This window comes from Aptenodytes forsteri, unplaced genomic scaffold (genome assembly GCF_000699145.1).
Source record: "Aptenodytes forsteri isolate BGI_AS27 unplaced genomic scaffold, ASM69914v1 Scaffold35, whole genome shotgun sequence".
NCBI lineage: Eukaryota > Metazoa > Chordata > Aves > Sphenisciformes > Spheniscidae > Aptenodytes > Aptenodytes forsteri.
The window spans coordinates 2,817,783-2,835,444 of NW_008795334.1; the positions used below are offsets into that span (position 1 = coordinate 2,817,783).

Sequence of the window (17,662 nt, forward strand, 5' to 3'; positions counted from 1 at the left end):
CTTCAGTATGTTTAATTTGCAGGGAATGGTGTTTACCTCACGTAGGGGAACGAAGAAAAACGCACCGGTGCGTGAGAGCCTAGAGAAATACAGCCTGTTTCCTTGCAGTGCCATAAAGTCTGCCAGCTAATAAAGACAGAAACCTTCCTTTCAGCGGGCTTCCAGAGACAGGAACATTTCTAGGGTCAACTGCAGGTTGCTTGAATTCAGTTTATTTTATCTATGGAGTTGTGTATGCTAACTGACATGGGAGTTAAGCCTTGCTGATGTGGTATTTTAATGCAATAGACACGTCCACAGGAAAGCTTCGTCCACCTACCGTTGAGAGACTACCAGAGTCACAAATCAGAGTTATCAAATGGATGATTTGGCGTAATTATCCACAACAGCCATGTGACTCAATTTATCATCAGAAGTGCTTCGTATCTGATGCCATCTTCTCATAAAAATATTGTGGATTAATAATTTTAAATACTGTAGTGTATTAAAGTGGCGCTCACTCGCAACAATACAGTTCGGAGCATTTTTAACATAACAATTGCTATTTTCTGAGGCACAGCAAAGAGAAGAACTATTTAGAAGAAATGTAGGGGAGTGATTACAGAGGGATACTCTGTATCCCTGACATGAGGTGTGGTGGGTTTCTGTGAATATCATTTAATGCCATGTCATAGGAGAGTACCGTGCGTGTTCCATCCATACACTTGCACAGAAACCAGACATACAGTGTCACACAAGGTCTTCATTTAACAAATCCACCAGGGCATTATGCAATAAAAACAAGGATATATACTACACTATAATACAGAGGAGAGCTGACATTGGTTTAGATGCACAATATTACGTGTAGACCAATTCCTGCGAATTTTTCTTCTTGACTGGGGTAAATGATACTGTGACTCAATCTTTCTGTAAAGTAATTATATTGCTTAGATTTGTTTCTACAGTGCTATTCACTGTTTGGGCAGAGGGGATTTCTGAATCAGGTGCCTTTCTAAAACTGTTGTATTAACCATCAAGACGGGTGGGAGAGTCCATTCATTGCATTGTTGAGCATAAACTGAGAGTGTATCCCTTACAGGGCACATAAATAAAAGTCTCTGGCAAGGACTAGCATTTTGGATATTCAGTAACATTTACTACTTTATCAGTATATGCTGGGTTGATTATATGAAGAAACCAACAAAAGCTGTTAGTTTACAAATTCCCTTATTCACAATGGAATACATTAAACATACTGTCTGCAGAAAGGGTTTGCTTAGCATCCCCAGGAGAAAAAAAAAAAGTGTTCACATTCTTTAGGTCTGACCCGTGGCAAGGACATAGAAGGGTTAGATAACATCTGTTACTGACCATATGTAAGCTTTTAATGGTATAAACTCAGAGATTCAGACCAGCTGAATCCAAATTAAAATGCATGTGTGAGGAAAAAAAAAAAAGTGTGACAGGAGTCGGGGACAGAAGACATTCAGACTAGCATGTGGCGTTTTCTGTGAAGAGCCAGATGGTCCGAACGTGAAAAGCTACGGTCACAGTCTGGGCACTGAAAAGGTTTGATTCCTGTATGCTTGCGGAAATGCCGCGTTAGTTCATCAGAACGAGCAAACTTCCACGTGCATCCCTCCCAAGTGCATTTGTACGGTTTTTCACCTGGAAAAAGAAACACAGAAGTGGGGATTTAAGACACAAACACATCAGTTAAATATTTGACAGATTTATCCTCTTGCCTTGTCAAATTTCAGCAAGTACTTTAATGCTTACTCAAAAAGCCTCCAAACAGCACTGGGCTAGAACTAGCACTCCGTGCTAGAAACTGTGTAGTTGAAGCTAACAGATCAAAAAATTGTTTCCTGCCACAACTTTTTTTTTTATTGTCTCTCTGTTCCTCCCTCTGCCATATTAGCACTTGTTTTGTCTCATCAAGCCCATAAGTGTGAAGGTTTAAGCATTTGTTCAAGTATTTTCAAAACCAGGACCTCATATTCTAGATTAGCTGGGGGAAAGGACTGGTGTTACCACTCAGCACAGCAGGCAGAAATCTTCTTGTGACCTCCTGAAGTTACTGCAGTCTAAACAACTGGCACCACTGTCACAAGTAGCTCAGCTTAAAATCTCTCTCAATCATTACTTTCTAATATGTGATCTTCCTTCTCCTGCCCAACAGGTACAGGGCTGGCTTGTGTAGAGATGTAAGACAGACATGAACTGGGCTCCATTTTACCTAAAAGCATCCCCTATCTTTGTAAAAATCTTGGATGTACATATTATTCATTCAGCATGCCAAGATGAACATTTCCGCAGAGAACAGAGATGGGGCTATGTTTATTGGAACACCCACTCAGAGAAGAGCACTACCGGACCACTGGTTAGCATGTCCACATGAAGCAGATGTGTTTGTATTTGGCACACAGTCCAGACTTTTGCAAATGGGCTACTCCCATGGAAGTCTCAGTCAAATTTAACAGTGATGTAAGAGGTGAGGTAGTGCAATTTGAACTGATCTGGTGTTTACAGGGTGTGCAGACTGAGTAATCTGCAAGCAACTGGACAGAAAATGAGCAAAGAGCCAGTGAATGTAAAGCATACCAGCATACACCGTGATCCTGCTTTGGCTTACAGTCTTTTGTCGTGGGTTTTTCCTGCTACATCCTCTGTCTTTTGCTCTGCCTATAATTATATTCAGAACAATGCCAGATCTAACTTCTGTCATTTTGTTATTTACACCTGTGGTCATCCGGCTATTAGCACAAACTAAAAGTTTAGTCTACTATTTTACCATAGACTCGATGAAAGAAAAGCATAGCAATGCTCAAACCTGTATGGGTTCTTCTGTGAGCTTTCAGATGGGAGCTTTTAGTGTAGACTTTGTTGCAGCCTTCATAATCACATCGATGTATTCTGCGTTTTCTTTGCGTGTCCGGAGATTCCACAGGTAAAGGTCTCTTTCCTGGCTGAACTATAACTGAAGGGTGATTCCTGCAAAGTCAAATTGAATGGCAAAAATGAAAAACATTTAGCACAGCAAACCTCAGCTAATAGGATTCATGACAGAGCCCTTTATTCACTACCACTCTGTCTCTTGGAAGAAAGAACAACATTACATGCATGTTGAAAAATTCAAGAGGGTTTAGCAAATTTCGTGTATTCTAGCAGTAATATTTTTAAATGTTTACTCACTTTGTGGCATGATGTAGCCATTTTTACTACTCCCTAGCTTCTTTTAAACTTACAAAGGAAAAACCCCCTTCAAATTCCTGTTTCTCAGTCAAAGCCAGATTTCTCAAACTGTGAGTTCATAGTGAACTTTTCTTGGATTTGTTCACAATTTTTCTTCTTCCTTCAAATGTAACTAATTTGCTTGTAATTGGAAACAGCTATTCCATATTATTAAAGAAATTGTATCTTTAGGGTTTCGAAGCAGAACTCAATCTTTATTGTTCCAGCCACTCCTTTAGAGAGCAATTAAGAATTTCCTGTTTGGTGCTGGCAGGAGGGTGCGGCCTCCCTATACCACTGACGTCAATTCCTAAAAGTAGAGTTTAGCCTGTGTGGCACACCCACAGGATGTCTGAAGTTGTCCCTCCACTTTCATAAACATCATTTTTTGCTTTTGAAGCCCACAGGTACAGTGCAGGTAAGACACGTACTAACTACATATGGACTTCTGTAACAAACAAAAACATAAACATTCACGTGTGTGAAAACACATAGAGCTTCTTAAAAGGTGGCACTGACTGTGGATATTTAGGTATGAACAACACCCCTACTGCAGAATTGGGGACAACCTTGATTCTTTCTTCCACGTCCTTCCTTCCACTTCCTTAGAAAAGGAAGTGAGTATGTTCATCAAAAAGGTTAAGTGGTGTTATAAATCTTGCAACCTCACAAAGTTGCATTTTTCAACCCATTAGCAGATCTATATCACTGCTTTTAATATATTTTTTAGATTTTAACTGAAACTTAGTATGTAATGTGCAGGTATTAGCATTCCTTGTTGCAAAACCAGCTCCTCCGTGTGACAGAAATAAGCTTTCTAGAACTCCTGCCTTTTCTCAGTTACTGTATTTCATACTTCTTTACTGATCAAATTACGTTTTATAACACTAGGTTATATTAGTTACTTAAACCAAGTTCCTTTAGGGCCTAATTTTCAGAAACACTGAATACCTACTTCTCTCAGCGAAATAAAAGTGCATGTGCTAAAGGTCCTTCGGTTAAAACCACATAAAAAAAAGACTTATCAGGCACAGCAACGAAAATCTTGTGCGTGGTTTAACAAGAAAAAAAGTTTCTACTACTCTCCACAGCAGCAGGATGGGAATTACCAATGTGGGAAAAGTTTAATTCTGTTATTAATTGTTTTATTAGAGTTACAAGCTTGAAACTGGGAACCAAATTCTCTTTCTTGGGTGTTTCTGTGACTGTTGAGTGATGTACTCTTCAAGTACACATTAAATCTAGCTAAAAATATTGTAATGGCAGGAAACCCCAGATGGTGATGTTAGACACAGATGTACACCCTCTCAAATAAGAAAGGCAGGCTTTTAGCTTCCAACGAAATGCTTCTCTAAAGCAATGCTCAGTTTTAACGCTGTTGCATACTAGTCTTTTTGGAGAAGCTCTGGCTTAGGACAGCAAGCAAACTTGGTTTAAATTCCTATGTGTGGAGGCTAGTCCTGGACATGGTAACATCTGGAAAAAGAGAGAAAAAGGATATTGGCTGTACACCGTTTGTGATGGTTTTCAATCTAAGATCGTGTAAATAAAGCACTGAGAATTCGTCTCTGTCTCATTTTCCCTTTAGAGGAAAGGAGGCCGGCAAGACTACAGAATGTTATCAATAATCAGATAGGGTGTGGCAGTTTTAAAAAATGATTAAGGCGGTGTCAAACATCAGAGGTAAATATTAAGTAAGTGCCAATAATAAAAGCACAGCCCTAATTCTTTCATTCCCTCTTACACAACCAGATACAAATTCATGTAAGTCTAACCATTTAAGCATCATTCTTTAACAGAGAAGAGCATCTTCCAAAAATCATGTTACAATTTCAACAGCTTTTTCTCCTCCTTTACCAACAGACCACACTATGTTGAGAGCGTGAGTTACACTTTGACACTTGCACTCGCAAGAAAATACAACATTAATGAGGCTTCTTATATTTGGTCAGAGATTATTACCTCAAGTTTGATTTTAGAAATAACTGCACAGTTATGACAATTATCAGACATACTAGAAAGTCCAGCAATCCCTACAGAAATGCCACCAACATTATATATATGTAAAGTGTATGACAAAAACAAACACTAAAGCAAAATTGATCACTTAAAAGTGAGACCAAAGGTTTCCTATGCCCCTTTAATGTAGCTTGTGTCTGAATAGTACACTTTGGGCAGTTGGAACCTATGAAAAATGATAAAAAATCATTGCCTACCTAAAGCTCATAATGCAGAGAGAGAGGCTGATGAAGCTGTGAGACAACAGGAAATTTTATAAAGGTCTAGGTCTCTCATCTTGTAACTTGTGTGATTTGTCTATGTATTTTTTTAAACGATAGAAAGATAAAAACTACCGTTCACAAACTTCTTGTTGCGGATACAGCAGAACGCGAACTTGAAAGGGCTGGCTTTAGGAACAAGCAAGAACTGCAGCTCTGCAGGACAGCTAGGAAGCAATTTAAGCCATTATAATGTGAGGACAGGGTCTGCATAAATATAATGCTCTGCGTGGGCAAGCAGAGGAGATGCTTTGGAAACATGGACTATTCAAATGTGTTTTGTAACAATGCTACCTACACATTATACCAAATTTTATATTCTTTGCTCAGCGGATGGGTTTCCTGTGGAAACTGGACTCATTGGGAAATAATTAATGCAATCACAAATGCAGGTGACAAGTCTGCAGAAGTCTCAGCCCTGGAGGAAGGGCGTGGTATCAGCCAGGAACAGCACTTACTGGTTTGCTCTTGTTAAAGAGGCCTAACAAAGACCAAAAGTAAACTGAACCATTTGATAGTCCTGACCCAGCAGAAGTCAGTTCCAAGTACATACAGACCTGACTCCCTTGTGTGGCAGGTCCATTATGGAAGATAAGTAACCACCTAGTAAACATGGATGTTTACTATTTTATTATATGTTTATTATAATAAAACATATGAGGTTATTTTAAAATAAACAGCATATAGCTTATAAAAGCTAGCTGGCAACTAGTTAATTGCAAAGAGCCTGCAGTCTAGAAGCTGCACCTAAGCTGGTTAGAGACTTGAAAACGAGGAGGGGTGCCCACAGGACGGCTGTGCAGAATGTAGTTAGCCCTGGAGCCATGGTGTGCCTTCTAACCTGGGAACGGTCATGAGCAGGAGGAAGAGGCTGCCTTATGAAGGAAATGCAGAAGACAGCCTGTCCCATGCTTCCTCTCTTGTTCTGAAGCACCCTGCACTCACACACTGGTTTTGGGAGTCTGGCTTGGAGCCCTTCTTTGCCACCCTAGGAGGTGAGGACTCGTACAACCGCTCCAAGGGTGATGGCGAGCAGGAAGAAAGGGCAGAAATGGATTCTGAGGTCATGTACCGTGAGCCCAGCTCAGTTCCCAACTTCAGCTCCTGCCAGAGCCATGCCGGCAGCCTGCATGCCTGCCCAGAGCACTGCCTGCTTAACGGTGAGCCGGGCTCCGGCCCATTCCATGATTTTGTTAAGTTGACAGAATTTTCCCTGGGAAAACGGGAAATGGAAGACTGCCTATAGCTCCTCAGGTACTTCCTGAAAAATTTTTAATATTTCCAATTAAAAAGTTTCTGCGCCAGAGCTCACTTCTTCTTTCTAGCCCTTGCTCTGCCCTCTGCAGACAGGACTGTTTTAAAAGCAATTAGATCTGTGATCCAGTTCACGCAGTGGCCCCAGTAACAGTTGTACCAGCACAATGAGTTGGTAGTGGGGTGGAAACAAGTGGCTGGGAGGAGAGTGAGCTTCAGGAACTACTTGAGCTGCCAAAAAAACCACCCACGGAACAACGGCCTCAGGTAAACACGGAATTTCACTGGATATATACCGAACTTGTAGGCCTCAGGGGGTTCCTTCCACCAAGTAGCCAAAATTTTTTAAAAGACAAAAAGGTCCTCCAAGAAAAGAAAGTCACAAGAATCTTTTTAAAGAAAGATATTTTAGGTAACAAATAGAGAGATCAGTACGAAATGTCTTCACAGTATCTTTCCAGTTTGCTTCTGGTTTTACGTAAACAGGTATCACTGGCTTACTGGGAGTCCTACTTTCAGTAAATTGTAGGATTGGGACTAGCATTACTTTAGAAATGCATTATGTAAATGCCAGATCTATGTGGTTGCGATGTATAAATACGTATCAACTCCTACATTGCTGAAGAGGGGAAAAAAAAAGTTGAAATCACATTTCACAGTGGCAGGGGGGGGGGGGGGAGTTTTTTGTTTCATTTCACAGTGGCAGTTGGGGTCAGGATATTTGTCTGTATTTTATCACAAGTTCTAAAGCACAGCAATACGCCCTCCCACTCCTCAAAATTGGTAACTGCTGCAGTGAACTGCTTTTCATTCTTCTGCTGATCTTGGGACTACTGTTAGCTACTTACTCTTGCAACATTACTTGCTGGGGAGACAATGGGGTCATCACTGGAGGTGACATTTGTTCAGGATAGAAGTCAGTCTTCGATGGTTCACTTCCTGGCTCTACTTTGATTGTTTTCTTCAGTGTAGGCTTCTCGTAAGACTCAATGACAGGCACTGTATGGGGGAGGGTAGGAGAGGGAACACATAAAAAATATGGAGAGTTATGGAAATAAAAAATATATGTAAAAATCTATAGTTAAAACAAAAGAAATCCCCCAGCTCTGTATTTAGTGCAACAATTTATGCTAAAATACAAAATCTTCCAGTTTTACTCTACCTCCTGACGAACTATGATTCAAAACAATTCTATGCATCTTCATCAGTCCAACATTTTTATCAGTCCAAAGCTCAGTAGATAAACAGCTTTATGCAGGTATAAATCAGAACAGAGTATGACCTTGGTAAGTTTGGTAAAGTATTTACACAGTAAATTCTATGCCTGCGTATTTTAGAAGAACAGGAATTATGTTCCATTTCCTAAAATGCGAAAAACACACAAAAAAGTGTTTGGATATACAGTTATCTTCCCAGGATGAGACGGCGTAAAAAAGAAACTCTGACAACACCAACCTTGCATGCTACTTGGAGTTTCCATCTCATCTGCAAGAACTGTGGACACCATGATGGGCTGCTGAAGATGGGGAGCATACATAAAAGGAACCGGCTGGACCACAACAGGCTGTATAACCGGGAGTATTCCAGGGCTTCTCAGTCCGTGGCGTGAAAGAGCAGCAGCCATTACAGGTGGGATTGTTATTGGCATGGAGATAGGCTGTACCCCTGGGGGTGACGGCGTGAATTTACTGAGAGGTGAGCTGGGTGAGGACATAGTCAATCCAGGTGAAGTTCTCCTATGCACAGTCTGAAATTTTAGGGGGGAAGGAGAACTTCCAGTTGAAGGTGGTGAGCTCCGTTTGTTCACCGTAAGGTCTACTGGCTCCATCTGGATTCCATTTGATAGTCCTTCGGGGTTTGAGTAGAATTTATTGTGCAACATACTTGGTGTAGAATAAATGACGCTGTATTTGTTTGGCTTCATTTGGTCCATGTAATTGGACGGGTATGACTGTCGGAAGGAGTGGGAAAAAAATAAAGAAAATCAAATAATAAATCAACACACACACAATTACTGCTGAAAAAGGAAGGCGGCTAATAAAACTGAGGCAAAATGAAAAAGTTTCAAGAAAGCACTTTAATGTACTTTCTAAATAAAAGTGAATTAAATAAAGCCTAAGATTTCACACAAAGGAAGTTATTCAAGTACTGATTCACTAACTGTTTCAGAAGCAATGTAAAACAGATGATGAAAACAAATCCTCAAGGCTTATTCAACTCCTTTTCTCCCTTAAAAACTGCTTTTCATATACTAAGCTGCACATTACTTAACTGACCTGGGAGATTCATGGTGCTGTGCCCAGCATGTAACTATATACTGAGGAACATGAAGTCAAGCAAGAGGGGAGTTGAAATGGACTTAGAATTGCAAGTAATGGGTCCCAATCAACTGCTTAAGTAGTTGGAAAACAATCATCACTAAAGCAAGAAATTATGTATCTGAACCCTACAAGCAATAAAAAATACACAGCTGAACTATATAAGCAATGGGTGAGAAACTCAAGAGTGCAAAACCTTTTTTTTTTGAGAAATAAAGCAGCTAACTAGCCAGTCTGATTTTGGAAAACTAGTACAGGGATAAACATTTGGCACGTTGGAAGAATATTCCTGTTAGCGGTAGCTAGCAGTTCTCATTACAAGATCACATAAACCCCAAAGCTAACCTTGACCTACGTGACGATCTCCACATTTTAGTGGAAATAATTTCTGTAAACCAAGAAGTATTAACATTCATTGCAGAGTATAGTGCTATTAAACAACTACCCAGATCAATTTTGCATTTAAAAAGTGTTGAAAACTGAGGTTATTTACTAACAGATAACTTAAAATGGAAACTGATGTGATGTTTAACATAGCAGATAGACATAGAAAATGCAATCCACACAGTTGTTTAGCTTTTTACAACATCTTTAGATGTTGTAAATTTTTTGAAATCAAATGCTATCTTTGCATTCTAGGTAAGTAAAGCTTCACATTAAGGCTAAGCAGTTTCACACTAATATTAAAAAACTGCTGAATTCTTTGGCACCAAAAAGACTTTGATGAGTGGGATTAAAAAAAAATGTTCAAAATGGTAGAAAGTGAAACACATTAGAAGTATAAAACTACTGTATTTTTATACAATCATTTCCATGACATTTCAATCTTTTTTTTCTTGGGGTGAGAACTTCTAGCAATACATGTTCCTGGTTTCTTATCTCTGTCTTCCCTGTGAGGGACAGTTAGTTGATTTCAAATGTCAATGTTAACTAAAAGTATTTTTGCAAAATGACACAAATGTATTTTTCTTCTTTTCAGTTACTGTTTGAAACAGTGACTTTAGAAAATATTGAATTTTCCTGCTGCATTCATAGCACTGTGATAAAACAACAAAGCTGGGTCACCTGTTCCATAAAATATTCAAATAAAGCAGCATACACAATGGTGATTAATCTTCAAACAGTACATATTACATTAAAACCTCTGAAACTTTATTTATTCTCTTTATGACTATTCTTACAAATTCGATTTATAAAAACGTTCATCTTCGATGGTAATTGGTTCCTCAGAATTCTATTAAAATGCCATTATTGCAAGCAGTGCTGACTAAAACAAGTTCTGTAGATTTGCCACCACTGTTCAGCCAAGCAATGAAATTATTAGCATTCTAAGTGAAGGCCACTGAATATTGATACAGTTTAATATTTAACAGTATTTAGTATCTACTAAAATTGATCAAGTCATGGGCATAAGCAAAAATTCAAAATTTAAACACGTAAGAGATATTAAGTACTTCTGTTAAAATTGCTGTTATTGGTTTACAGTACGAAGTCTACTCAGTTTCAACAAACTGTAAACGTTCCACCACTAAGCATCAGTGCATTTACAGTGCTGCAGGTTTGTCAGGGATGATCACAAGGTCACTACCTACGAACATTTCTTCCATTGCAAGAATACTAGAAAGGAAAAAGACTACGCAATTTAAATCTTGGGGAATGTTTTTGGTGAGTGAGTCTATTAAAGAACGAAGCATCTCCAAGCTGTAACCTTTTTATATAAACAGTTATCCTCTTTCAACTCTTCAAGTAACAGCAGGTGTGTGTGTTGAAAAAATACCAAACTATTAAAACGTTGCGCAGAGAACTGCAAACTGGAAAACTTAAGTAAACTATATTTAGACAAGCAAGAAATACTTTCCAAGAATTAGGAAGAAAATAATGATGTTTTTAAGAAGTGATCTTGGTATTTTACCCCATATGCCTTGCATTTCTTTGCATAGAAGGTTTTCATTGTTGTAAATAAGCTGGCACAGATTTAACATCAGCTATTTTTTCTGGCAGTTTGGGGAAGCTGAATAATTTTTCTAAACTTTTCTTCCTCCTGTGATTTCAACTGCTATGTTTCTATCTGAACTGCAGATAAAGTTGTGGTAGAAAAATGTGGTGTGACAAATTATTTGTGTTGGGAAGAAAAAGGGTGAAAAAGTTGAGAAGGATGCTAGAACAATGAAAAGGAGGTATCTGCTGTCAATCAGACACTGTTTGGTGGAAAACAGTTTTGCTTCACTATCAATGAAGTGTGGTTGAAACCCTGTTTGTTTGGAGTAAGTCACACTCAGATCTATCTCCCAGTTCTGAAGTTAAGCTTCCTGTATCTTTTAGCATAGCAAAGTTTCAGTTTCTAGCACCCTGGGACACAGCAATTGCTATTAGGTTGATATGAACCACTGCTTTCAAATTTGGTAAGTCACTTCCCCTTTCTTTGCCAGGGAAGTGGACAGTACCCCTTGGGGGATACGGGATGGGAGAGTAAGGAAGGCTTCACACTCTCTCTCTGTAAATCGGGAGCATTAACAATAGCAAACAAATAAAAAGCCCAACTACCGCTGTTTGGCTTTCTAAATGCCACCAACTGCAGGAAGCAGGAGTGTACTTCATAGCCTCCAAGAGCAGTCTTTTCTCACCTGTCCTAGAACTTATGCGAAGTATTCTGGTGGCACAATGGAAAATTAGGTATCATTGCTCTGTTTGCCTAAAATATTTAAGCTGATACATTTTCCTTGGATTTCTACCATTGGAATTAACAGCGTATGTAGGAATTTGGTCTCACTTGGACTGAAAAAAACCCAACAAATTCCCACTTTTCTGTAAATTCTGCTTTCCTAAACATCCCTGTGCAGAATGGTATGTCACTACAGTAGATCACTATAAAGATACAGGATTGTATTTCAATATATATTCCTTTACAGTCTCCATCTAGCTCTGTTTTATGTTTGATATCATCACTTTCCCTCTTTGGGCCTTACAAAGCAATTAATTTACCTTTCCTTACTGTTTGTCCATAATAAAACCCAGAGCACTGAAGCCACAAAGAAACTGGAAAATATATCAAAGGAACTTCTAATATTTTTGAGTCATATCCATGTGGCTCATACAATTAAATCAATAAATCCAAAAGGAGAATCACCATACTTTTCCTCTTGACAATCTATCAAGAATAAAGACTGGGCAAATATGTCACAAGCACACCTATCACCACCCAGAAGACTGCTGCTTCCACAAGGGGACATTATCAAGCGCTAGTCTGATATAATTTGCTAAATTCTGTTATACTGCCACAGTGAAACGTCTTCTTTGTTGTACAGGCAAAAAGATTTTGAAGCAATTCACCAAGTCTTTTATAATAACCCTATGAATTTAACTTAAAAATTTAGCCAGCCTGTTGGAAAAACAGAAACAGGTGAAAAACCTGCTTACCTACTTACACTATTTGTCAAATCCCTATCATGTAAGAGGATGAATAGGATTTAATCCAAATAGTAGCTAATACACGAAAAAGCATTCTCACCACATGAAATTTGTATTCCAGTACACTACTTAAGACCTCAACCCCTCATGCAGCATATAGCTATCTTTAAAAACAGGTGAAACAAGTAGTTTTGGGACTGATGGAAAGGCAGAGAAAAACTGTTTATTTCAATTCAAAGTTACATGGTAACACATGAAAAAGCAACTTCTTTCACTAAATGGTCACTGGTATTTGTCCAAATGTTTAAAAAGTTTTCACAGCAAATATTTAGGTAGGACTCAGATGACTTTGTCACCAGTTCTTAAGAACTATCACAAAATGTGTTCAGTAATTCAATTCATTAAATAGCATGAGCTGTTGGTAGAGTGATGAAATACTGTGGGTGCGAGCTTCAGTCATCTGCGAAGTATAGTTAATCCTTTCAGCCGCACACCCTGAAATACAGTGGTGTCAAAACCGTAGTTTGTTTCCTTCTCCCACCCCAACTAGGGGATTTTTTAAAGACAGACTTCATACCTATGGACAGTGTATGTTCAGGTAAAGTAACGAATAATTCCTAAGGGGCTTCATTTAGTTTGGCCTCTAATGGTACTATCAGAATGACAGGTACAATACAAACAAATCCTGATTTAAGAATTCTGAGTTATGTCAGCCCACAGTGAACTGATTGCTATGCTCAGCACCTCCAAAACATCACACTAACAGTTTCTCTTTCCTTCCACCTTCTCAAAAGAAGGTCAAGAAAACTAACACACTCAGTGGCTGCTATCTTTTCCTGTGTTCTCTCCATACCATGATTCCTCCCTTTAGAGGTGTCTCCAGAGCAGTTTCTGCTGGGGGGCTGTGGCAGCAGGGCTCCAAGGAAGCCGCAAGACCAAGAAGCGCTGGGGAAGCCAGGACCTCGAAGGCTTGGGGCTAAATAGCCTGTGTGTGTACAGGAGCTGAAACATACACACTCCTCAGCCCGAGGGAAACCAGAGTAATCTCCATAAGGGGAACCTCACTCAAAAAATGTCCTTTCCTCTGGACTTTCTGCTTTTCCTTTCCTGCTTTCTTTTTTCATTATGCAATAATGAAAAGGAAAGCATACAGATTTGGTAAAATGCTCTGAATAGTCTCTAACGGCTGGTCAGAGTGATGACACCGAGTTCTAAGAACACCCAAGATGACTCCAGAGGTCCAACGCATGGAAGGTACCACACCTCTGCAAGGAGCATGTGGTATAGAATAAGCAACATTTCGAACTACAGTCTTGAAATGCACTTGGCTCAGAAATGCTCCCTTGTTCTTCCCATTGCAGTTTTTCCTTCATGTGCCGATCTGGGGAAGACTGCTCACTCCTCTCCGGGTCAGCCTGCTGAGGGACCGACCCTGTCCATCTTGCAGAAGCACACAGCTGTCTGGGGCAGGATCTTGTGTCTCTCATGCGCATCATCCCAAGCCACTGCAGAACCCTCCTTGGGAGATGAAGGCAGATGTGTACAAAAGACAGCCCACAGCGTCTCTATAGTGATTTTCTGTGATTTGTGTAATGACACTCTTATTGTACAACTGGCCCATTTTCTGCTTTTGATGGACACTGTTAGATATCCTTAGATAATCGTAGATAATCACCACTAATCTTAATAAGGTTATGCAGTAATTATGATTGAAGTGACAGACAGACTGGCCAATACTCATGTTCTTTCTTGACCCAAATACTGGAATTTGTCATACTTACACTCTCAGTGATAGATCAGTTATTTTTCTATCATTGCTCTCAAGTAAATAAACCCCATGAAGGTCAAACTGTAATTTTAAAATGCATATAAACTTAACTCTCAAAAAGCGTTATTAATACACTGAAGAAAGCAGACTGCTTGCAGATGCATTTAAATTGATGACAATTATTCTACATCTTAAATAAAACAGGAAGCAAACTTCTCACTGGAAGATGCCATTCAGAGCCTGAGTTTAATGCACTCTAATTTATGCACACTGACTTCACCCTTTTAATTGATCAGCCTTTCTAAGGGTGCGGTTTCATGTTACACTTAAGCTGATCTTATTGCAGGCTACTGCTGAAAGGGGAGGTGCCGTTCCCCTGTCCTCCCCCTTCCCCTTGCTCTAGCATTGAGCAGCTGCAGAATGAGTCAGATCAGCTTCCCGATCTGACCAAAAAATAAGGGTGTTTTTGGTTAGCAATTCTGACCATTCAATGAGCTGATCCAAAGGATCCAAATCATTCTGTGGCCACACAATTGCTTCATGTCATACAAAGGAGACACAAAGCTGGAAAGGAGGGAGAAAAGCCTGAACCTTCCCTTTCAGCAGCAGCCTGCAGTTGAATAGGTGAAGTATACATGAAACTGCTTCCTAAGGCCGTGCTGCCCTGGCAGCCTAAATCATCACAATTCCCATTGTCCCCCTCCCAGCTATATGTTCCTGCTGCTCTTGCTTTTAAGACTCTTCTCTGAGATGATCCTATACACCAAGCTGACAGAAAATTAACCCAATTGAAGTGTCTCCCCTTCCCCTTTTTTCCCCATTCCTCCTCCAGTGCCCCGGTTCTCATCTGTTCACATGGTAAGGTAATGCACCCGGCTTACCCAACAAAAAGCCATTACTTCTTTTGTCAGGATTAATTTTCTGCTGTTTAGAGCATAGAGTTAGCCCCAGGCACATGTTTTCAAGACCAAGAGAGAAACAGAAAAGGGGATGGTGAGCAGCTGTTTATTTAGTTCAGAGGTGTAACATCGAAACCACAGGCTCTTGCCACTTCACTGTGAAGTCTGGCAACTTAATTTCAACGCATCTCCATCAGCAGCATGAGCTACAGAGATCATATTTCCACTGCAGAGGCTGAGGAGTACTTGGATGTTCTCTCCTCTGCTCTGGGGATGGGAGCACCAGCAGAGGTAATGGGGCAGGTCATTTAAGGGCAATAAATTCATAAGCTACAGAAAAAGTTTTGCTAGAATGTAAATTTGATTGCCCTAAAACCAAAACATAACTTCACAGCCTTTCCTAGGCTAGTCCAAAGCTAGGAGAAAACTTGGTATGAATTTAAAGATGGAAAAACCATAGATCATCACAAAGGCTAAAATATTTTAGAAGTCTTACCACTGAAACAGGCTCCATGGCTTCTTGCTTGATAGGGACTGGGTCAAACATTAGCATCTTTTTTTATTGACCTGTTCTGATGCCTCTGATGTCCTGGCCTGCAGGGGAAAGACAAGGTGTTAGAAAGCCGCAGGAAACCCTCTAATCAACTTTCTGAACTGTAAAGACTTACTATTTTGTCAGATTAATGTAAATATTTATCCATCTCCATCTTAAATATTTGACTGGCCTTCATATAAATATTTCAGTTATTGTAAGTTTATTCTTTCCCAATTGCTATTGAAACAAAGGGACATCTGCTCACTTTAATGAAAGTTAACTTGAATTTTTATTGTGCATGCCAGCATACCAAATCACAGAAGTGTCACTTTCATTAGCTGTCATTAGTGTGTAAACACATCACAGTTTAGACTATGCATTTCTCATCAGCATTATAACTTCATAATAATCTTGTTTAGCTGATAATACAGTGAACTGATTCTGTAGAGGGTATCTCTTGTCCTGATAGAAAAGTTGAAACTTTCACATACGCTGATATTGAAATCAGTGCAAAAGAAAGATTAAAATCCATGACTACTTTGGAGAGGTACATTCAACATGCTGCAATGACTTAACATAAATACATCAGTTACTTCCCTGAGATAATAGATTTAGTGACAATTCAATAACAATTTGTGCTGTGTTTTCAAAAAATCTGGTTGTATTCTATGCAGCTTCAGTTCTTTTTTCTACAGAGCGTTCAACCTCACTTGTCCAATTCTAACTTATCTCAAACTGCCTGAAATAGAAGTATTTAGCATAAAGGATGTCATAACTTAACTATCATACTACACATCTGCCATGGTCAACTTGGAAAGATGCTGTGAAGGAACAGAGGAGATACCTCTTCTGGGGTAAGCCATAAGGGTACAGAGTGAGAACCAAGAGAAGCAAAGGAAAGTTGTTCTCAATGACATTTAGATGTTGGCAAGCTTTTATAAATCACTTGAGGTTATATATTATATGACTGAGAAGCAAGTTCTGACCATACACTGTACAGTGCACAGCCCTGCCTGGAAGCGCTATAGAGGTCTATGAAGATGCGAGGTCAAAAAAAAATTACACAAATTCCATTTTGACCAGTAGATGGCACTGGAAAGAAACGAATACAGCCAGACTACACCATCCAGCCAATTTCACCCTGCAGAAGTAGGCTAAAGGCTCAACAACAGATTTGTAGTTGGGGCTGGAAAATTCTCCCAGAAATTTAAATGAAAATTTTAAGATGTACCTGCTCAAATTAAAACAATTCTAATAAGCCTACACTAATGAACAATCTTGCAATTAACTATCACGTGTGTTTATAGATAAAGATTCGTTAAGAGCTTTCAGAGAAAGATGGCATGAGTTGTTACAAGTCTATCATTAATTATTCAGGGATATGAATAAAGTTTAAAGACTTCTGGAAATATATTACAACAGTGTATATTTTGAATAATGGAAACAAACAAGTATCAAAAGTAAATTAAAGTATCGTCATAATTCTTCTTACAAAAGTCAAAGGACTGACAAAACCAAATTGAAAAAAAGAAAAGTGAAACAAATAGAGCAGCTCAATGCAATTTCCAGTTTAAACTCAACATGTAGTTGTATTTTAGAAGTAGTTGTGTAAGATGGCACTATTTGCTAAAAGTTGTGATAATTTTGTAAATACTTTTAAGTATGTTTGTGAGAGGGTTATTAACTATACTGTTTTTCTTTGAATGGTTATCTTTTTAAGGTTTTTAACATTTCACATAGCTAGAACTAACATTTCAGAAGACTGTCTTCCCAGAAATATATCCACTTAGCTATGAATTAAATATATATATGTGTATCTATGCATCACTCACACAAGTTCCCACACATATATATGCATTGTGAAAACAGAAAAAAGGTTATACTTTTAGATATAAAAAATGTTTACAGTAAAATGTAGGATCTCAGACCTCATATATAAGAATTTGGAACTACTTTTAAGTTGTGAGAGGGTTATTAACTTAACT

At 39.0% G+C, this 17,662-nt stretch overlaps 1 protein-coding gene across 3 annotated transcripts in view; it reads right to left on the reverse strand.

The window, feature by feature from the left end:
- Positions 1-1,116: 1,116 nt before the first annotated feature.
- Positions 1,117-17,662, reverse strand: part of KLF3 (Kruppel like factor 3) — a 25,383-nt gene continuing 8,837 nt past the window's right edge. For 2 of the 3 annotated variants that reach the window (XM_009280154.2, XM_009280155.2), the window contains 5 exons: positions 15,639-15,736; positions 8,205-8,700; positions 7,598-7,748; positions 2,816-2,976; positions 1,127-1,650 (listed from right to left, as the gene is read on the reverse strand). In XM_009280154.2, the coding sequence (XP_009278429.1) occupies positions 1,469-1,650; positions 2,816-2,976; positions 7,598-7,748; positions 8,205-8,700; positions 15,639-15,695 (1,047 nt within the window). In that variant the 5' untranslated portion in view covers positions 15,696-15,736 and the 3' untranslated portion in view covers positions 1,127-1,468. Of the gene's footprint in view, positions 1,651-2,815; positions 2,977-7,597; positions 7,749-8,204; positions 8,701-15,638; positions 15,737-17,662 lie in introns of all 3 variants that reach the window. The other variant, XM_009280153.2, reaches the window with a different exon arrangement.